The sequence below is a fragment of the Lissotriton helveticus genome, chromosome 4_2 (assembly GCF_964261635.1).
Source record: "Lissotriton helveticus chromosome 4_2, aLisHel1.1, whole genome shotgun sequence".
NCBI lineage: Eukaryota > Metazoa > Chordata > Amphibia > Caudata > Salamandridae > Lissotriton > Lissotriton helveticus.
The window spans coordinates 91888539-91911367 of NC_136064.1; the positions used below are offsets into that span (position 1 = coordinate 91888539).

General features: G+C 45.1%; 1 protein-coding gene across 4 annotated transcripts in view; it reads left to right on the forward strand.

Moving 5' to 3' along the window:
* The window catches only part of LOC144752216 (arf-GAP with Rho-GAP domain, ANK repeat and PH domain-containing protein 1-like), a 309705-nt gene that overhangs the window by 237101 nt on the left and 49775 nt on the right, over positions 1–22829 (forward strand). For all 4 annotated transcript variants that reach the window (XR_013594053.1, XM_078640182.1, XM_078640183.1 and 1 more), the window contains 3 exons: positions 5826–6003; positions 18415–18504; positions 19270–19393. Coding sequence is in view for 3 of the 4 variants with exons in the window: in XM_078640182.1 (XP_078496308.1) it covers positions 5826–6003; positions 18415–18504; positions 19270–19393 (392 nt within the window). In the remaining variant the exon portion in view is untranslated. The remainder of the gene's footprint in view (positions 1–5825; positions 6004–18414; positions 18505–19269; positions 19394–22829) is intronic.

Below are 22829 nucleotides of genomic sequence, written 5' to 3' on the forward strand. Positions count from 1 at the left end.
CAGGAACTCTGTTACCATGAAAAGTAAGAATAAAAATGCTCTGACACCTCAAATCCCACTAGCATGTTATCTGCCTCATCAAAACACCTTAGTTCCACTTAGGGGGGGGCAGTGTTCCTTTGGGCTTTAGCAATTTAGATATTATTTAAGAGATTTGTTCCTGCACATTTCTTACTTCAACTCTTTCATTGATTCAGGCTGAATCCGAAAAACATTTTAGCCATGTTTCCCTCCGCATTGTCCTGTGGCATGGTTTGGGTTTGGCAGCAGAGTCTACCAGTTAAACCTGAAGCGAGACACCAACAGCTATGTACAGTGCTGGTTTATTTTTTTAAACCATCGTTATTACATTTTGTATCATGTAGTAACAGAAATAGAATCAAATCTACAGTGCAGGTTATGCCTACTTTTTTCAGAGCTCCACGGATGAGATTCGAGCCAATGAGATTACATCAGTGTTTATTTGACAGTTTCTTTATTTTTCATTAGGATTTTCGGGCTTGGCCCTCTCTCAAACATGCAAGCCAAGGCATTGATGTTAAAAAGCTAAACTATTGTTATGGCTTCCTTAAATAAGTCAAAAACGGGTACAAGGTCTTGAACTAGAACCCTTTTTGTAATCCAGTATAATAACCGAAAAGAGGACCAAGCTCTTCATTGCAGATTAAACTGAAACAGTGGAATAGGTGTCGATCTCTTTATTTTATTTGCATTGTTAATTGAAACCGTTGCAATACAAAAATATACCAATGTAAAACCCAAATATACATATAAAAGAATTCACATGTCTTATATAATTCTTTACATTTATGTTGCAAACAACAAATGTAAAACAAGTTTCCCAACCAAGTTATTTTTGGATTTGCACACATCGTTTGAAGGTACTTAATTCCAGTACACAGTTCCCTTCACTACTTATATCGGAAATCAGTAAAAGTGCAAAGAGGTGCTATAAACTTCAGTAAAGTGCTTTAGTGCCAAGACAGAGTAAATGGTAGGGAGTATCTGCGGCAAATCATCGTATCGGGCTTTCACTGGTTCTAGACAACTAAAAAAGTTAATAGCTATTATGCTAGCATTTTCTTTCCGCATAGCCTCAGCACCTTTACTAGACGGCAGTTCAGTCGTGGGTCGTTAGGTGCAACATACTTAGTTCCAGTCCATACTTCCCATCAATGCTTATGCCAGAGTTCAGAGAAGTGCTTAGGATTTGTATAAAGTGCATTAGTGGCAGGAATAGAGTAAATGGTAGGGAGCAAACTATTCAAACCTCCATGTTGGACTTACAGCTTGTGTTAGACGACTAAAGATAATTCGTGACTACTGTACTGGCATTTTCTTTTCGCATGACCTCAAGAACTTTACTAAACTGCACTTCAGTTGTGGATCATCTGGTGCAAAGCATGCCAGCACTGCTTGTCTCCTGGTGCGTACCCTTCGCTGACTAAAGTGGTGTTTTAGTAGTAGTTCTCGTTCTTGTGAGTTCTTTACATAGACATAGCAGGTCTTCTACCGCTGAGCCGCATAAGCGGCAGGTAAAGCTCGCTTTTTAGGTCTCGCCCTGGAATTAGCATCCAAAGGATGCTTCCAGGGTTGGAGACGTATAGTCAGCTGTCTCGAGGGAAGGACGGACGAGAAGGTGCACGAGCGCAGTCCAGGCTGGATTGGTGTGCGCGAACGCGCACGTTCCGTCCTGCGCCGCCATCCCATACTCCCAGCCTACCGCACATGCATGCATGCACACAGACAGACACAGACACACACACACACACACACACGCGCGCGCACTCGCACTTACACAGACACGCAGGCACCCAGACAGGCAACCCCCTCCTCCTCCTCCCCCACAGTCACACACGCATACACACAGACTCCAAGACACACGCACACATACACAGGCCGCCGCGCGCGCGCCCACACATGCCCCCCTCCCGCCCCACCCAAGTGAGTAGTTTTTTTTCTTTTAATAAAAGTTGAAATTAAATAAAGTACAGGATAAGCCACTATAAATAGAAATAGGCCTTGCAGAGGAAAGTGCAAGTTATTTGTATTGCGGAATGTGGAGTTAACATACAATAATGCCCACTCTCGGGATACAATCCTTTAGAACAGTGGAAGGTTGCAGAGTGCAGCTGCCAGCAGAAAACACGCAGGGCAGCGACCGGACTGCGGTCAGAGGACTGTCAGGAGCTGAACTTACAGTACAAATTGAAACACAATGTGCACAGTCACACAGCAATCCCAGAGTACCGGGAGCTACTCACAAGGCCTTTGAGGAAGACCTTGCAGGGAAAGAGCTTAAGCATCAAATGTGCGTCGAGAGATTAGAGGGGTTCAGCGTGAAAGCATAGAAAGAGAAAACAGACTTCAAAACATCTCCAGTCTACAGAAATACCTATCAACAAAAAAGTGAACTTGTTCTTAATTCTGAAATACAGTAAAACTTGTGCAACACCTCTTGTAGGACTAGACTGACAGGGTATTCTAACTTCAGTCCGGGCTGCATCATTATATGTCAATATGCAACATATTTTATATGTCCCTTTTTATAAAAACAAAACGTAACTACTGCGAAAAAAAATAGCCAATGCCATTTACAATACTAAAAGCTCAAACTTTGCCTAATGCGAGACCTATTGCATTGCAAATGCTTGTTTTTATCTGTTCTTTCCATCTTTAAGCGCCTTGATGCCCTATGAGGGTTTAAGTGTTTCCTCTTTTCTACCATGACTTTCTAGCGCTATACAAATCCTATCATTATCATTATCATTATTTGATCTAGTTGATCGAGAATGTTTATGGGAGACATTAAAAAGATATAATATCCCTGACGACCTCTTAGAAGTCATTCGAGGGCTGCACAGTGGAAATTGGGCACAAGTTATTAAAGACACAGTAGGAGGTTTAACTCAAGAGATAGAAACCAATAATGGGTTGAGACAGGGCTGTGTATTGGCCCCACTCCTATTTTCTATTTTTCTTGCTGATTTACCAAATTTATTAAATACTGTAAGAGGAGCAAGTCCAAAGATAAATGGAAAGCATCTGTCTTGCCTATTATATGCAGATTACCTAGTTATTTTTGATCAAACGGAACTAGGACTGCAAAGATAGCTAAATGCATTTGAGACATATTGTTTATCCAAACACGTAATAGTAAATATGGAAAAAACAAAAATATTGTGCTTTGGAAAGAAAAATCATAGATACAGCTGGTTCCTGGGTCAGACAAAATTGGAAGTCGTTAATGAATATAAATATCTGGGAATATGGTTTGTTAGAGCGTTGAACTGGGGCATGCACTTAAAGGCCCAGAAAACAAAAGGCCTAGCAGGAATTTGTGGTTTGAAAAAATGTAATAGTAATTACGGAGAAAGGTCACACAGACCAGTGTTGAAAGCATTTAAGGCTATGATCACCCCGCAGATGCAATATGGGGCAGAAATGTTGTGTTTGGGGTGGAAATGTCCATAGGATAAGGAGGAAGGGAAATGTTTAAAAACCCTTCTCTCTCTACCCAACTCATCACTGATACAGGCCATTAGGTTAGAACTAGATTGCCCAGCATGGAACATACAAGTCCAGGTAAACCTATGTTGATTTTGGAAACGGTTAGGATCAGGAGAGGAGGAGAAAGTGTCTTGCTGGTGCAGGAGGGAGATCCAACAGAGTGAATTGAATTGGGCAAAAGCTTCCAGAAAGAAACTCCTCTCCATTTGTGAATCCTTAAAAGTAAAAATTGACCCTGAGTCATTATGTATTGATTCGCACAAGGAATGCTGGCCATCGCAAGTTGGATGGCTGAGTCCTGTCTTCAATTAAACCCAGGCAACTGGTGGCCGGTAGAACTGGGGGCTGCCCCTGTCCCCTCGGACTCAGTGAAAAGTCTGGGTATCCAGCTCGATGACAACCTGTCCATGAAAAACAATGTTAGTAACATCATGAGCTCATGCTATTACAGCTTACGTATGCTGAGGAAAATTATCCCCTATCTCCCTCTGAGCCATCGCAGAACGGTAGTCCAAGCCCTAGTAATTAGTAGGATGGATTATGGGAATGCTTTGCTGGCCGAAGTAGGAACTACGCAGCTAGCAAAGCTCCAAGTGATTCAAAATACGACAGCCCGGATGGTCCTAAATCGTCCTCCTGGTACCCCATCCCTCCCTCTATTGAAGGAATTGCATTGGTTGCCGGTAAGGAAGAGAGCTTTTTTTAAGACTTGCTGTCTGGTCTTTAAAGCCATGAGGGAAACAGGCCCAAAATACCTTTAAGCTAAAATATGCAAACTGACATCAGCATGTAATCTTAGATCGGATGGTAAAGCCCTCTTAGCGATTCCACGCATTTACCGGAATCGTCTGGGTGGCAAAGCCTTTTCATATGTAGGCCCCAAATATTGGAATTCCCTCCCGGAGGGGCTGCGAAAGTCCCCCTCATATCTGATCTTCAGGAAACACCTGAAAGCCTTTTTATACTGATGATCCACTCTGGGTTTCTGTCACTTCTCTTGGAAATTTCGATTATGTAGCGCGGAGATGCCCCTGGGTGATTCATGCGCTTTAGAAAACATCATTAACATAACATAACAAGAACGGAAGAGTGTTCTAAAAATCTTGGGAAATCGACATGAATTACCTGAAACAAAAAGAGTCTGTGCATTTTATGTTAAATAGCTGGAGTAATGATTATTGGTATCTGTATTTAGATACCATACCGAATCACTGGTTGAGATTGGAATTACTAAAGGTGAGAATAGGCATTAATCCTGCACGTTCAAATGAGAAAATAAAACATACATTAATGGATAATATTGGTAAATGTACATGCAGGATTGGTTCAAAATGTACTTGTGTTCATATTTTAATGGATTGCCAAAAATTGCTATCTGTGCGACGATTGATTTTAAGGCCAATTTTTTTAAAATATGGAATAAGGTCGAGGACACAAGCAATTGAGCTTCTTACTGACATGCAGTTCTTGGACATTGCAATTGCCTTGGCGAAGTTTGTCCAGGAAGCCAAAAGATTTCTCATGAATTAAGGAAATGTTAAGAAGGGCCCATGGAGGGTCAATCAGAGTCAAATTGATTGATTGTAATTATAATATGTATTTTTTTAAATATTGAATTTTTAGGCACTTCGGTCTTGGAGTTCAGCATGATATTACAAAAACAAGTTTTATGAGAAATAATGAATTTTGGTTTTAGGTTGTTTTAAAAAAAAATTTATAATTGTACTTTTAGCTGTGTTATGATGGTATGTGTAGTTTAAAGACCAATTGGTCATAATAAACTTATTATTGAATTGACTAATAATACTGATGGCGGCATCTCATAGATCTGTTTGAATTTTTAAGATGCAATCTGGTTTCCTGCGTAAATCACAGATTTGAAGTAAGTGAGGGCTATAAAGGAGCTTCGCTCTGATCATCACAATTCTGCTGCTGTTAATGCACAATTCAAGGCTGGACCCATTTGTTTTCATGTTATTCATTATGAGGCTGATTTTGTTCTCAATGGAATGTTTCTGGTAAGTTGGTTGAGAAGATCTGCAGCTCCAGAATTGCACCAATATTTTTAGGTTCATTGGATGTTACAGCATTCCTCTCTCTAGCTGTGGTGAGAAATTGTTACCCCAGTTGTCTTGTTTATGACTGAGGGCTCGAAAGAATTGTGGTTTGTCGAGAGGAGTTTTAAAGAGGTAGGCGTCCTTCAAATCCATGCCTTGTGTTTTTCTAGAACTCTGCTCTTTTCCCCTTCTTTGCTTCTTATATGTTTTGCTCTCATCCTGAAGCTAACAACCAGTTGTTCTCCATCTCTCCCCCAGGCGCTGTGCCAAGCAGTATTGAGTGATGACAACATTTCAGAAACCATGCTGCTGGTCTTTTCTGGGGCTCAGGTGACCGGCTCCTCTGGCCAGCTTGGCCAACCCACGCCCATCGCTCTGGCAGCGAAAGCGGGGCAACCACTGCAGCTGGAGTTCCTCAAACAGAACGAACATAAAGGTGAGACTGGGGCATTGTGTGTGTTTTTCAAAGGATGCTGATTCCGGTAACTCTCCTTGAATAGCAGGTTTTTCTTCTTCAAACCTTTGTTCTTACCATTTAATGTAGCAAACTAGTAAATGAAACACATTTTCGATTATTATTGTAAAAGTATATAATTTTTCTAAGATATTTGCAAGCTGCATTCAGGAAACCAAAATCTGCCATGGCTTAAATATTCAAACAAGCCTTGTGCCGCAGGAGGCTGCTACTGTGTGAGGAAATTGGGTGTATTTTGCGATGTGGTTGTGCGACCTTTATACATTTACCAACCTTTTTAGGTCCAGTAGATTTTGTCTGTAAACCCCTAGCTCAACCCAGGGTGGCTGTGGCACTCAGCAGCAAGACTACACAGAGGTGTTAAGCATGTAAACAGCACCAAAAGAATTAAAGAAGAAATCGATTTGGCACTCCAGAAATCCAACACAAATTTATAAAAGTAAACTGTATTTTTATAAGAATGTAGACATTAGAGAGAAAAAGATCCACCAAAGGGTTCCAGCGATATCGATTTTACAAGCAATAATAAAGCAAAGCAATTTTACTCAACCACGAACAAGCCTAGCAAAGTCAACAAATTGGACACTTAGAAACTTTTACAAGGAAAACGTAAGTATATCTCTTTGCGGTCGGTTAGAATTACTTGTGCGCTGCGGCAAAGAGTTAGTCAGGGGGACCAGCACGGTCCTCAAGATCACTTAGCTTCAACGGACAAGCAGTCCCTCAATAGTTCCAGGTATCTTTTTTTTTTTGCAGAGTTTTATATAGCGCGAACTAGACCCGAACTGAATCGGGTATCAGAGCGCTTTACATAGCACCAGTTATGTTACATGAGGACACACGTTCATTTTTTTAGGCACAGGGAGATTAAGTGATTTGCCCAGAATCACAGGAGGTTTTTGGCGTCGTTACCGAGACTCGAACCCAGATCCCCAGGTCCGAGGTCGGGCACCCTAGCCGTTAAGCCAGGTCCTCTCCCCTATCTTATCTGTGTTGCAATGGATTGCTATTCAGTGGTCCTGATGCAAGGGATATAGGATGCTGATGATTCTCTAAGGATTCTCTGGATGCGATTTGGTCGACCGGAGTCTTCTGCAGGGATTCCTCAGTCCAAGGAGATGGTGAGAGGGTCCTGGTTGCAGAATCGTAGTCTCACGAAGTTCTCTCCAGCCTGGCCTACCAGTCACCCATAGTCGCGGTCACAGGCCACTCCTTCCTTGGTCGATAACTTTCCTTTTGAGGGTACCAGCTGCTCCCCACCAGCAAACTCAGGTGCATCTCTGTGCGTCGGGTCTTGGTTCTTAGTGCTGCACGGCGGCTGTGGTAGAGACTTGACGGGGTACCAGTTACTAGAAACGTACAGGATGGGTTTACTCGGTGCTCCTCCGGTGCAACTGTAAGTTTCCTTTGATCCTCCCCACAGGTTGTGGGGGATCGACAGCTTGTGGTTCCGATCCTTAGTCAGGGTTCAAGCCGGCACTCGTCACCATGACGGCCTCTCCTCTTGACCATGGCAACAACTTGGCTATGATGCTTGTCCTTTCTGGTGGCCCCATTTGGCATAAGGGTCACCGCCCTTACTCCACACTTGGGCAGTGGCCTGATCAGCACGACAGCAAGTTCCTCTTCACAGCAGTCCCATTTGGCATTAGGGCTCTCCGACTTTCCAACTGCACGTGCGGTGGCCCGATAGGCACGGTTGAATACACAGCCACCACCTCTGGCATACGTGGTCCCTGACTCTCAAACCGCATGCCGACAATAGCTCAGTTGGCACTGTTCACTTCACAGCGGCCCGTCTGGCATACAGGGTTACCAACTTTCCCACTGCAAACAGGCAACAGTAGTTACCTCCTCACACCAGGCTACAGGGTTCCACTCGCCAGGATCCGCCTCTGGATCTTGCTCTTTCCAGCAAACTCCTCTTCCCTCATAGGGCACACTGCTTTTTGCAAGCAGGCAGGCACTGGTTCTCCAGGGTACAGGGACCTTGGATTTTTCCTGGATGATTTCTTCTCCCCCAGCTGGAAGACTGCCGGCTTTAACCCCCTTTTCACCATAAGAAGTGTGTAGAGCTTCTCCTCCTCTCACAGGCCAACTCTTTGCTTTGCAGATGACCATTTTAGGGCCTTGAACTCTTCTTCATATAGTCAATTTTTTTTCAGACACCAAATGCGATTTAGAGTCTGAGTCTTTTGAAGTTTGTATTGGAGGCCTGCTTCCTTTTGAAGTGCTCACTCCTCTGCCCTCATTTCCTCCAGAAAGCAGCCTGTCATAGTAGGAGTGACTCTTAGTGGAGAGGTGTGGCTCACTGGTTAGAGGCGGCAGACCTGTAAGCAGAGAACGGCCCGGGACCAGGGTTCAATTCTCGACGCGGCAGGGTCTTGGACCAGGGTCAGCGGACTCGATAATTCTCGCCTCAGTGCCTACTCTAACCAGGGAACACACTCGGTAACTCTGGGCATTAAGCTTGCCTCATCTCTACAACGGCCCCCCACAGACGCCGGGGATGCCTGGTTTCACCATGGAGATACACAGAAAGGGACCATCTCACAGGGAAAACCAGGACGGGTTCCCCAGCGGTCTACAGCGCCAGGACACTCGGGTAGAGTAACAGTGCGCTTTACAAGTATCCCACATTTACATTTAATCACACAACACAGGCCATAGGAGTGACTATGCTTCACATCTGGAAGTCAGCCACAGTGATATGTGTATCCAACGGTTATCCATGGGCCTAGGCCCTACTCTTTATGGCTCGCTTATTATCCCCATCTCCTTCCTCAGATGTGCCCAGGTCCCTTTCCAACGACCTTTCCTGGAATCAAAGTGCATCCTTTGAAGTGTTCTGGAGGGATGTATGACGTTACAACGCATGCTTTTACCACGCATGCTGTTACAACGCGGTTTTTACAACGCATACCATTACAACGCATAGCGCTTTGGGGTGCTGGATAGTGAATAGTTTAATTTACTATTCCAACTCCAGTCCCCGTGGACACTAGGGAAGGTGTTGGATAGTAAATTAAATATATTCCCTATCCTAGAGCGCCCCCCAGCGCAATGCGTTGTAATGGTTTTCGTTGTAAAACCTGCGTTGTAATAGCACTGCGTGGTAAAAGTTGCGTTGTAAAGGATGTTTCCCCCTGGGGATTTCTCTGCCTCCTCATGCTACTCAAGTCTGCCCTGGGTCTCCCAAAATGGATTGCAGTCTTCCATGTGTTGTACCATTCACAGGCACACATACACCCAGCACATACAAACAACACACACGCACCATACAGCGCTACATACTAAATTGATGTAGGTCAACGGTGAGTTAAGCACACAGCAGCAGAAGTTTGCTTGAGTGTGCCTGTAGGTCCTTACCTTCTTGGGCTTTATTGTGATTAGTGGAATACACAAATACTGTGACAATCTCAGATTTCAAACAGAAATGTGAATCTGCCCACTGGGGTGCGATCATGGTTGTGGCATTTTATCCATACCTATCCGCATTATGATGTGGTATAGAGAAACAAAATGGTCCTAGACATATCTTAAGGCACAAATTAATACATGAATTAATTTCGTTTGTGGAGATAAATCCTGTAGAGAAAGGAGATAAAAAATGTTAAACAGCCAGATGCATATATCAATAAGTCGTACCCAACATGCTCTATAAAGAATAAATCTTTAAGTCAGTCACAATAATTCAATTTATTTACAGCATTTATAAAACATATGTCAGCGTATCTAAATGGGAAATAAGGAAAACTGCCAGGTGCAGTAAGTGTGTAAACGTAAGTGCTCAAGTGAAATGAGAAGAAAAGGAATTCACAAAAGAGAATTCACGTAATTTAGGTTCAACTAAAATTCAATTCTTCTAGTTGAACAACAGAGAGACCTACCCGCACGCAAATATATACAGCAATTAACAAGGAGTCATAACTGCACATATGCAGACATGTAGTATAGGAAGGGGCGCAGGGGGACGGGGGCAGGGGAACAGGGTGCAGGCCTCAAAATAATGCTTTGTTGACGCACCCGGTCCACCATGGAACACGGTTGTTAACTTTGGCGTCTTGTTGTTAACTTTGGCATCTTTTCCCCGGTTCTTGGAATACGGAATCCTCTCACACTGAATCAATTTGTAGTGGGAGTGCCTCGGCAAGATAGAGCCTTTTGCCCTTGCGGATTGAAGTACAGTCTCGCTACCTCCTCCTGACATTGTGCCTCGAGTCGGTTAGCGTTTGGATTACCTTTTGGAATTTATTTCCTTATGGCGGAATTTTTAAATTGAAATCTCTAACTACATTGAGACATTCACTGGATTTATTTCAGGCACACCACTGACTGGTCACCCTCATTCATTGCCTGGACGTGCCTTTCACATTGCAACCTTGGTACATCCCCGTCCCCCCCTTTTTCCAGTCCTGAAGAAGACCTACAGCAGAGGTGTTAATCCTCCCCCAATTGCGCCAGGGTCGAAACGTCGACGGTTTTCTCCCCGTTATTTTGAGGCCTGCACCCTGTTCCCCTGCCCCTTCCTATACTACATGTCTGCATATGTGCAGTTATGACTCCTTGTTAATTGCTGTATATAATTGCGTGCGGGTAGGCCTCTCTGTTGTTCAACTCGAAGAATTGAATTTTAGTTGAACCTAAATTACGTGAATTCTCTTTTGTGAACTCCTTTCCTTCTCATTTCACTTGAGCACTTACTTTTACACACTTACTGCACCTGGCAGTTTTCCTTATTTCCCATTTAGATACGCTGACATATGTTTTATAAATGCTGTAAATAAATTGAATTATTGTGACTGACTTAAAGCTGTATTCTTTATAGAGCATGTTGGTTACGACTTATTGATATATGCATCTGGCTGTTTAACGTTTTTTATCTCCTTTCTCTATAGTCAAGTCAAGTCAAATGTATGTTTATTATGACCATTGGTCTTTAAACAATGCAGTGATCATAACGCAATATGGAGAATGTACAATAAATTCATAAACCTATTTTTAAAAGTTAGATCGTTAAAAACAGTTCTACACATCATTATCACAAATACAAAATTCAAAGTACAAAATACAAAATCCCAATAAAAATTCCAATTACCTTAAAACTTATGATTGTAACATTAAAACCTGTCGGCTAAAATTCATACAGTACTACATGTTATTCCTTGGTTCTCTGTGCACTCAGGGCCACCTTTATAAATTTCCCGAGGGCAATTGCAATGTCAATAAAGGGGATTTCTGTTAAAAGGCTGGCTGCCTGCGACCTTGTTTTTAGATCATATTTTAAGAAGACCGGGCGCAGCCACAGTTTTCTCTGCTCTAGGAGTGACAGACAATCCAACAAGATATGTAGCAGGTCTCCCTTAGTTCCCAGCTTACACCTGCAACGACCTTCCTGATCCATCATTTTTGTTTTAAGGTCTTTATTTATTAGCCATGGGTTAATCCCTATTCGAAACCTCAGGATCTCTTGCCTAAACCCACGGTTGGGTAATCTATCAAGGTAGGGGAACCAATTTTCATAGGACCAAGCATTTAGCATATGCGCCACTGATTTTTTCTTTGTTAAATAACCTATATCAAGCGATTTAGAAGATTCTTTCCCCCTTTGCTTCAGCTCACCATTGGTACTTATAACTTGAAACGTTTCCTGGTCCCAGTCGATCTCTAATGAGTTACAGATTCCCTTCAGGTTTTTCCCTACTGACCTTTGCCCATTTTAGCTCACTTCTCAGAATTTGTTTGCGGCACCAGTGTGCTACTTTTTGGCTTTCGGGGTCTTCCAATCTCTTCCAGAATCTAATCACAGCCGTCTGGGTTTGTATCGCCCAGGACTTTGTGCCTATTTCAGTTCTGATGGCTTGTATCATAGCAGACTGAGGAAGTGATAGGAGCCTTTTTATGCAATTCCCCTCTATCACGTCCCAGGATCCCTTACCGCTCAAATAAAGGATCTCAGCACCGTATAAAACTTGAGAGGGGATCATTGCTTCAAAAGCTCTCAGCAGAGGTCGGTGTGACATCTCTCCATAGTCCCCATTAAATCTTTTTAGGCCACATGTGGAAGAGAGTGCCTTTGCTTTTTGAGTTTCCAGGTGGGTATTCCAATTTAGAGCCCTGTCGAACCATATACCCAGATATCGGTACTCATTAACTGTCTCCAATTTGAGATCCCCTATGTACCAACTGAATCTGCTTATCTTTTTCCCGAAGCATAGGGTTTTAGTTTTATCCAGATTGATAGTTAAAAATTTACTGGCACAATATGTATTAAAAGCATTAAGCTTTCTTTGAAGGCCCCTCTCGGTCTGATCTACTATTACCAGATCATCCGCGTACAATAGGCAGGGTATCTTGTTGCCATCCATTTTCGGACTGGCACTTCCCTCCACCTCTAGATGTGCCGGGAGATCTGACAAAAAGATCGAAAATAGCTGTGGTGCCAGCACACAACCCTGTCTTAATCCATTAGCAATGGGTATTTTGGGGGTCAGAGAACCCACCGTATCCTTAATTACTTGCCCCCAGTTTTCCCTGTGTAGTTCTTTTATTATTGTAAGGAGATCTTTAGGAATATTTAACCTCTTTAGTAGCTCCCATAGGCAGACCCGATCCACAGAGTCAAAGGCTGCTCTGAAGTCGACGAAACAGCAACACAACTTTCCGTTCTGTTCCGTCGACTTCCTTGCCATCGCCCATAGAGCAAATCCATGATCTATTGTAGAGTGGCCTGCTCTAAATCCACCCTGTTCTGTGGGTATTATTTGAAACTCGTCTACCCATGCATTTAATTGTTTCAGTACAATTTTAGAAAACACTTTCTCACCTATATCTAGGAGATTTATCAGCCGGTAGTTTTGTGGCGCCTCTTTGCTCCCTTTCTTGTGGATTGGCCTAATTATGGCCCCCTTCCAGGTTGGTGGCATTATACCTTCTCTTAGAACTACCTGGAACATCTTGGCAAGAAATCTTGCCCACCATTTAACCTCGGATTTCAAAATTATAGCAGGAAGATTATCAGGTCCTGCTGCCCGAGTTAGTTTAAGTTCTTTTATAGTGAGCTCAACTTGTTCTTCATTAAATTTAATAAATAGGTCGTCTGAGATTTCTTGCCATATTTTAGGCTCCACCTCCTCTCTGGGCGTCCTTACCCCGTACAGTTCCCTTATGTACCCTTCCCATGCGGCCTCACTCACCACACAGTTTAATTCTCCATCTGATGTTCCTGCTACAGCCTTTACTAGTTTCCAAAATTGCGTTAGATTTTTATTTTCTATGGCTTCTAATAGTTCTATCCAGCATTTTTCTTTATATATTATTTTAGCATTGGTTACCATTAACTTGAATTCTTTTTTCTGTTTAACTAGCTGGTCCTGTCTCTCTTGAGTAAAGTTCTTTTTTTGTCTTCTTTGTACTGCTCGTATCTCCTTTTTCTTATTTTGGCACGCCACAGAGAACCCTTTGCCTCGATTTATTTGTTTTACCCTTGTGGGTCTAACCCATTTTAGTTTTGTCTTTAGACATTGAACCACCTCTTCTAATTTCCCTATAAACCATTCCAATTTTTTATTCTCGCAGTTTTCGGGTGCCATTTTTAATTGCATGGCCTTCAGTTTTTCCATGTATTCCTCAGTTAGCCGTGTCGTCACCCGTTTGGGGTACTCGACCTCCTGGGTAATCACCGTTTCTCTCTGTAATTCCCTCCCCCCCGATATTATTATGTGTAGGAGTTTGTGATCACTCACTTCTTTTAATTCTAACCTAAAGTCCCTAATCTGGGTGAAATTCCAGGCCTGCAAGAATATATAATCAATTGGGCAGTTCTGTTGCCCTTGGGTGAACGTCTTTCCTGCTGGTGAGTCTGTCTCTATTCTCCCATTTACGCAGTGAAAGCCCCTGCCTCCTAAGGTGTATACTAGACCTAGGTCTTGTTTCGAAATTTCCCCGGTTGGGAACTTAGCCGGGTTTATTCCGTGCACCTCTAACTGTTCCCAATTCCAAAGGTCTGCCTTTTTTGGGTTTAGTTTATGATTAAAATCTCCCATTATTATTATTATATATGTGTGGTATTTTTCTAGAGTACTATCTACATCCTCTTTAAAACTCCTCATTTCCCTTTCATACTCCTCCCCATTATCCCACTGCATATATACATTCATTAAAATCATCATTTTATAATTCAGTTCCACCGTCATAAATTCAATTTTACATAATTGTACCCATTTACATTTTGTATTCAACAGTTTTATTTCCCTCATTACTTTTGTTGATACCAATGTTAGCAGCCCCCCCGAGGGCCGTCCATGATTTTTCTTTATAGCTGGCTGATGTATCTGGGCGTATCCATCAAAGGTTGGGGTGTCGCCGCATAGACAGGTCTCTTGCAGGCAGGCAATGTCCACTTTATTTATAACTTCCTTTATATATTCCCGTTTTTGCTCATTGCCTAGCCCATTTACATTCCAAGTTAAGAGACCTAGTTCTTGCGACCCCCCTCCATCCTATTCGACATCACTCAGACCACCTTCTTCTTCCGTATCCGACGAATTACTTTCATTACCTTCTCCCATGGGATTACTATGCAACGACCAGTTGCCCCATGAGGGGTCATTTCCTGTATTATCTATTACGACATTCAGGCAGCTTTGATCCTCTTCTGTTTCTCTATAGAGAATCACTTGTCTCTTCTGTAGCCCGGCATGCTGTTTTAAGAAGTTATTATCTTTAGAGGTTTTTATTTCTCTCTCTGGGATAATCCTTATTCCCTGTTGAATTATCTCATTTGAGGCTTTCTGAATTGCTCTTTTTACCAGGTCTGAATGAAGGGTGATTTTTGTTATTTCCTTTCCAAACCTATTTTCTACGAAACCAACCTGCTGAAGGTCTTTAGTGCCGATCCCCCTCAAACTGCCGCATTTTTCAAATGCAGTCAAAATCAGTGCCCTATTTAGGGGTCTGGATTTTCTTGTCGGCTTTTCTTTCCTCCCAGCTGGTACCAGGTCCAGAAATAACCATTTGTTATTATCTCTCTCATATAGATTCATGTTTATTACATGCGCCTGTTGACTGGTGAATGTTCTCCCTGTTTGCCGTCCATTCTTTCTCCTGTTGGGTTCTTCGTGTACTTGAGGTTTAGCTGACCTTTGTTCTGTATCAGGTTCATCCATTGGCCTTGCTTTCTGTTTCGTCGGACGGATGGAGGGGGGAATCTCAATTGCCTCCTTACATCTCTGCTTTTTCCTTGGTTCTCTCGGGGTCTTTGGGGTCTTTGGGGTCTTCGTAGTTTTTGCCTCTTCATATGTGGGTCTATGAGTTGTAAAAGTCGGAGCTGAGGCATTTAATCCTGACTGTACCCCCCCGGTCGTTGTTTCCTTCCCTTTTCTCTTTCCTGCTTGTTTCAGTTGCCTAATTTTTCCTATCCTGTTCGTGGCCCCAAGAGTGACATCCCTCCTGCGCCTTTTTATCTGCATAGGTCTTTTTGATATATATACATTGTCTTCAGACTCTTCTTCATCCTTTGCTATTTGTTCTATAGGTTGGGGCGCTCTTTCCAAAGTTACCCTACTTTCTTCTTCTGGAGCTATCATGTCACTTTTCTCAATTGGTGGGGTTATATCCATTGGCATTTTCCTAGTTGGCATTTTGCTCTTTATTTCTCCTAGCTCTTCTTCAATTTTCTTTAGATGTTGTTTCTGAGCTTTCATCAGGCCGTTGTTTGAGAGACTTACTTCCAGGATGCCTTGTAATGCCTTCTGAAGTAGCAAGATTAAATCCATCAACGAAGATGTAGGAGTTTCCGAGAGCACAGAATCCTGTGTAGTGTTTCTAACTGGATTTACTAGGTAACTTGTCCTTATGCTGTCTTGATGTATTGGGGTTTTTTGCTGTGGATGGGACTGCTGGAATTGATCTGGCGCACCACCCCAGATAACGCTCTGGTTCTGACCTTCATTTCCCCTGTTACCTTCGTTCCCTGGTGACAACAGTGAGAACATCTTAGTTGATGATGATAATCGAGGCGCCGAAATTTGGTGATTTTGGCTCTGCAGAGTCAGATTTAAAGATTTGTGGTTCACCCCTTCATCTTCGGTGTCAAGATTGACTTCTTCATGATGTTCTCCCTTGTCTAACCGCCTTTGACTTTCGTCCGGTTTGCCTGACTTTTCACCAATTTCTCCGTCAATTTCCACTATTTCTCCATCTATCTCCGATGTTATTGCTGGGTTTAATGATTTATAATGTTTACCCACAAACTCCTTTATGGACTTTATCGCTACCGTGTTCTCTTTCTGTTTATTTGTTGTTTGATTGCCACCTCTTTTTGCCTTCTGGGGGTTCTTCGTTGCTCTTTTAACTTTTCTTTTTTTCCTTTTCCCCTTACTAATATCCAGAGATGATACATGACTTTCCTGGCTCTCTTCAAATGATTTTGAGCCCTCCATTGATTTACTCCTCCCTTGTTCGTCCCCTGCACGTTATTTTGTCCCTTTTTTAGGTGCCATTTCTAGGTACAAAACTGTTGTTCAATTATGGGTGGGAACTCTTAATCAACAATTTTTACTTTATTAGTAGTTATTCACTTACCTCTGTTCTGCCTTTGTTGCCTTCCGCCTGCTTGCCTGCCACGATTACACTTCCTGTCGTGTTTAATAAAGCTCCGACTGCTCTATGGGGTTTAGACTTCTTTGGACTGATAATTAATTTACAAAGCTCTCCTTTAGTGCCAACTTGCACATTTGGGTGCCTCCGTTGTTTGGCACCGTTTCCCCTTTGCAGACTCTGCTGAATCGCTGATCCAGCTAAATGTCCGAGTCTGCTGAATGGGGCTGACTGGAGGCTGACTGGGGGCTGAGTGGGGGCTGGCGGACGTTAACGTTCTCCGCTCTGGTGCCTGCACATGTGTCTCTTGGCACTCAGCGTCTCTCCGTCTCACACCTCCTCTCCCCCAGGGGCTCCGCTGTTTTCCGAGGCTGGGGAGAAGTCTGCAGCGGAACGCCCGTATGTTGCTGGTGAATGACCGCGCCCTCGTCCGGCGGCCGTCCGGCGGGCGTAGGCTTACTCCGCGTCCTTCCTGCTCCTGCTCCTGCTCGGCAATCGCTGCACTCGGTCTGGCGGGGCGTGGCGTGGCAAGGCTGAGGCTCGGCTAGGCGAACAGAGTGACTTATCTCCACAAACGAAATTAATAATTCATGTATTAATTTGTGCCTTAAGATATGTCTAGGACCATTTTGTTTCTCTATACCAATTGATGCCCAGGTCCTTTGACTTATTGGGTTTACCCCATTGATTTAATGTTATCCGCATTATGAGACAGCGCATCAAAATTCAACGCCATATCGCATTTTGAAATCAAATAGTGCTTAATTTATTTGTGAGTTTATCAACATGAATTTCAGGCATTGGATGAGTATTCCATGTTTATCGCTTGATGTCACCACTGTATTATTAAACTGTACCTAATTCTAAAATGGAGACCTGTGAGCAAGGCTTGAGTGGAGTCGAAACACGTCGACCTGCTGTTGTCTTTTAGATGCACTGAAATAAAATTGACATGATCATTTCCCCCTCAGTGGTTGTGCCTGATTAAAACTTGTGCTCAGCATGAATGGCATAATATGTATATACGATGAAAGCTTTCCTGTTCTAAAGTTTTGCTTCGTAAGTGCATGCTCTGGTCGGCTACCAGAGGGACTTTTCACTCAACACAATTGCAGCATGAAGGCACTTTATTATCCAGTGCCAATTAAGCGGATGGTTGGCAAGCACATACTACTACTGCTACTAAAACTACTACAACTACTCTACATTCAGGCCTTGCTAATACACTCTTACACTGGCTTCGGGCGGTACAGGACAATGTTATCAGATTTATCCATGGCCTTCACAAAAGAGATCCAATCTCTGGCGCAGATTAAAACCAGGATTACTGTCTAGGCTACTAGCCTTAAGTTTAGATGTTTGCAACGGCTGAATCCAGTCTACGTAACAACTAGGACCACTCCTCATACCCTTTTAGGCCACTCCAAAATACCAAGTGCCATTTTATTAGTCCCTCAAGTTCAAGCTTACAGCTGAAGACATGCACTCTTTCTCTGTCCAAACTGCAGGCATTTGGAATAAACTGCGTGACACCAATTGGACCTGTTTTAGTCTCTACACCTTCAAAGGCCTGCAAAAGGCAGCTGTGTTTGAACGGTATTTTAGATCACCATTGTCTAGAGACACCTTAGGGTACGAGTAGAAGCAATATAACAGGTATCATTAAATACTGCAATAACAACCCCTAATTTTTATGGACACAAGATGAAGCTGAGTAAATGGTGTGGACTATGTAAGTGCTTGACGGGTCTTGTCTCACTGTTTCTCTTTCAGAAACCCCCACTCCTGATCCAGTAGTACCTTTAGCTGTATCCACCCCTCCGAGTACCGGCAAGAAAGTGCAAGGTCAGAGGATATCACAAGGTAATGAGCTTCCACCTGCGCAGCCAGCACAGGCTATTGGGTGAATTGGAGAGGGAGCTGGGGGGGTCTATCTCTAGTGTGATGGTTACTCTCATGACAGGATGCCTCATCAAAGGTCAAGTTTATGCTCCTTGTATATTACTGAAAGAGTCTCTTTTTAGGCTCAAGTTTCTGCTCTTTGTGGATGGTTTGGGTGTTTTTCTAGTTTCAAGTCTGTTCCGTGCAGTGATTTGGGAGGCTTATTCTTGGTTCAAATCTCTAATCTCTGTGTTGGAGTTTGTTGCCTTTTATAGGATCAGGTCTGTGCTCTCTGTATTTAGGCCTAATGTTTTTTTTCTGATGTCCGGTTTCTTCTGTCCCTTGGCGTTTGTTTACTTTTCTAGTGGAAATCCCCTGCACATTTTCTTTGTATTGGTATTTGCCCCTTTCCAGCGATCAGATCTCTGTATGGGAGTTGGGGTTTTGTTGCCTTATTCAGAGTTAGATGTTGAGGTTTGATACTTATTCTCAAGTCAAGTGTCTATCTGTTTTCTCCACTGAGTTGGGATTTACTTTTTGTTGGGACAGGTCTCTGTTCTGGGTGTTGGATTGCTGCTTTCTGGTCTCAGCCTTTGGCCTGTTCATTATGGTAGGCTGTATTTTCTTGTGCTCTATGCATTGGAGCTAGATGTTTCTTCTTGTAGTCACTATATTTCTGTGGTAGTTAGCACACTCTGGATATACAAATTTGTGGAGTTGCCAAGATGTGTTTCTTTCTTTTTTCAGATCTTCTACCCCTCCAGATAGTGGGAAACACTCTGCAGTTTTACGATAACCATTCAGAGGAGTTGACATGCTCTGTGGAGCTAAATGACATATTTACAGTGACAGTGGAAAAGTCCCCCTTAGGGTAGGTACACGTGAACCCCTGGATCATACCGTTGTAGGACTGCAACCCTTCACAACTGGTGACCACTGGTATGCATTAGACTGGTCTTGGTGAAGACAGAATTTCACCACTCTGTAAACATGCATTGAACATTGTGCTGAGGAGGTAACCCAACTTCCTTAACATGCATTGAACAGTGTGGTGATGGGTTACCTAAACACAGACTATTAACCTGTATTGTAGTGCAGTAGAAGACGCACTACCCGTATGTCAATCAATCAATCAGAACATTTGTAAAGCACACTACTCACCCATTAGAGTCTCAAGGCACTGTGGGGGGAGGGGTGCTGCTACTGTTCGAGTATGTCTTGAGTAGCCTCCTGAAGGTTAGAAGGTCCTGGGTCTGCCGTAAGAGGATGGGGAAGGTGTTCCAGGACTTGGCGGTGAGGTGGGAAAACTATCTGCCGCCGGTGGTTGCTCTTCGGATGCGGGGGACGTTGGCGAGGGCGAGGTCGGCGGAGCGGAGCTGGCGGTTGGGGGTGTAGAAGTTGAGTCGTCTGTTGAAGTATGCTGGTCCGGTGTTGTGGAGTGCCATGTGTGCGTGGATGAGGAGCTTGAAGGTGATCCTCTTGTTGACGGGAAGCCAGTGCAGGTCTTTCAGGTGGGGTGTGATGTGGCTGTGGAGGGGGATGTTGCCGATCAGGCATGCAAAGGCGTTCTGTATGCGTTGTAGTCGTTTCCGGAGTTTGGCTGAGGCTCCAGCGTAGAGGGCGCTTCCGTAGTGTAGCCTGCTGCTGACGAGGGCCTGGGTGACCGTTTTTCTTGTCTCGGTGGGGATCCACCTGTAGATCTTGCGGAGCATGAAGAGGGTATTGAAGCAGGAGGATGAGACGGCGTTGACTTGCTTGGCAATGGAGAGTGTTGAGTCGAGGATAAATTCCAGGTTGCGAGCGTGGTTGGTGGGTGTTGGTGCTGCTCCCAGTGCGGTCGGCCACCAGGAGTCGTCCCAGGCTGAGGGGGTGGAGCCGAGGAGGAGGACCTCCATTTTGTTCGAGTTCAGCTTCAGACGGCTGTTCTTCATCCAGTTGGCAACAGCTTTCATTCCTTTGTGGAGGTTGGTTTTGGCGGTGAGGGGGTCCTTGGTGAGGGAGAGGATCAGCTGGGTGTCTGCATAGGGGATGATGTTGAGGTCGTGCAGTCGGGCGACGTGGGTGAGCGGTGCCATGTAGATGTTGAACAATGTCGGGCTGAGGGATGATCCTTGGGGTACGCCGCAGATGATCTTAGAGGCTTCGGAATGGAAAGGGGGGAGGCGTACGCTCTGGGTTCTGCCGGAGAGGAAGGAGGTGGTCCATTCTAGAGCCTTGTCTCGGATCCCTGCGTTGTGGAGGTGTGTGCGTAGTGTGCAGTGGCAGACAGTGTAGAAGGCGGCTGATAGGTCCAGGAGGATGAGGACCGCGGTTTCGCCGTTGTTCAGCAGGGCCCTGATGTCATCGGTGGCGGCGATGAGGGCAGTTTCGGTGCTGTGGTTGCTGAACCTGGACTGTGATGGGTCCAGGATGTTGTTCGCCTCGAGGTAGTGGGTCAGCTGTCGATGATTTTCTCGATGACCGTCCCCGGGAGCAGGGAGATGGGCCGGAAGTTCTTGAGGTCTCTCGGATCAGCCTTGGGTTTCTTGAGTAAGGGATTGATCTTGGCGTGCTTCCAGCTCTCCGGGAAGGTCGCTGTCTCAAAGGAGATGTTGATGACCTTGCAGAGATGGGGTGTGATGGTGGCACTAGCTTTGTTGAAGATGTCGTGTGGGCATGGGTCTGATGGAGAGCTGGAGAGGATGGTGTTCATGATTTTGATGGTGTAGTTGTCGTTTGTTGGTCCAGGTGAGCAGGGGGTTGATGTGGGTGGTGTCCGTGTGGTCTGAGGTGTTGTAGCTGTCGGGGCGGTCTGGTTGTTGAAGCTGTCATGGATGTCTGCAATCTTGCGATGGAAGAAGGTGGCAAGGGAGACGCACAGGTGGGATGTCGTTGGTGTTGGAGGGTTCCTTCATGATTTTGAAGAGCTCTTTGCTGTTGTGTACGTTGTTATCGGGGCAGTCCTTGAAGGAAGCACTTTTGGTGTATCTGATGAGGTGATGGTGTCTGCGGATGGCGTTCTTGTGGGTTGCGTGGCTGACCGGTGTCTGTTCTCGGTGCCATTTCTTCTCTAGCTTTCGGCAGGTTTGCTTGGAGGCCTGGAGGTCAGTGGTGAACCCGCTGGCTTTCTTGTTGGTGCGTCTGTTGGAGGGTTTCTTGACCGGGGCGAGAGTGTTGGTGCAGTCGTCGATCCAACGCCAGAGGTTGCGGGCGGCGGTGTTGGTGTCGGTGTGGTCGGCGGGTGGGTCTCGGGCGAGGGTGATGTTTAGCTGGTTTTCGCTGGTTTTGCTCCAGCTGCGGTGGGGGATCTGTTGAGTGCGGTGGTGCGTAGTGGGTTTCCGGAAGGTGAAGTAGATGCAGCGATGGTTTGTCCAGTGGAGTTCAGTGGTGTGATTGAAGGTGACGTGGGAGCTGGTGGAGAAGATGAGGTCAAGCGTGTGGCCGGCGGAGTGGGTGGGTGTTGTGATGAGCTGTCTGAGTCCGAGGTTAGCGAGGTTGTCAATCAGGGTGGTGGAGTTGGTGTCGTTGTTGTTCTCGAGGTGGAAGTTCAGGTCTCCGAAGAAGATGTAGTCTGTGGAGGCAAGGACGTGTGTGCTGACGAAGTCGGCGATGGAGTCGCTGAACTGAGGCTGGGGTCCGGGGTGTCTGTAGATGAGGGTTCCTCTGAGGGTGGTGTTGGGATCAGTGTAGATCTGGAAGTGTAGGTGTTCGGCGGTGCTGAGGGTGTCGTCGGTGCTGGTCATGACCCTGAGGGTGTTCTTGTGTATGATGGCGATTCCACCTCCTACTCCGTTGGTGTGGTCCCTGCGGTTGATCTTGTAGCCGTCCGGGATGGCCATGGCGATGTCGTGTACCGAGGAGGCGTTAATCCAGGTCTCTGTCAGGAAGGCGACGTCCGGGGAGGATGTGTCGAGCAGGTCCCAGAGTTCGACGGCGCGTGCGGAGCGGGTGCTCGGTAGTATGCATCTGAGGTGGTTGCGTCCTGTCACGTGGGTGGTTTGGCGGCTCGGAGGCTATTGAAGCTGCAGCTCCGGCAGGAGAAGGCTCCTTTGGGGTGCTTCAAGGCAGCCAGGAAGCAGTTGTGCGCTCATCCGGTGTTGAGTGCGTGGAGGGTGTTGGTGTCGTAGCGGCGTCGAGTGTCGTGGCGTTCTCGGGGGCCATGGGGTCTGGCGCTGGGCGCGGTCCAGGCACGGACGGGTGCAGACGGGCTTGCCTTAGGCGTGCCTTTGGCACACCTGCGGCGCGCCCGCGTGAGGTGGGAGGGAGCAGCAGCTGGGAGGCGGGAGCGGGGCGGCGAATGGGCGAGTAGGGGGCAGGGACACAGGGGA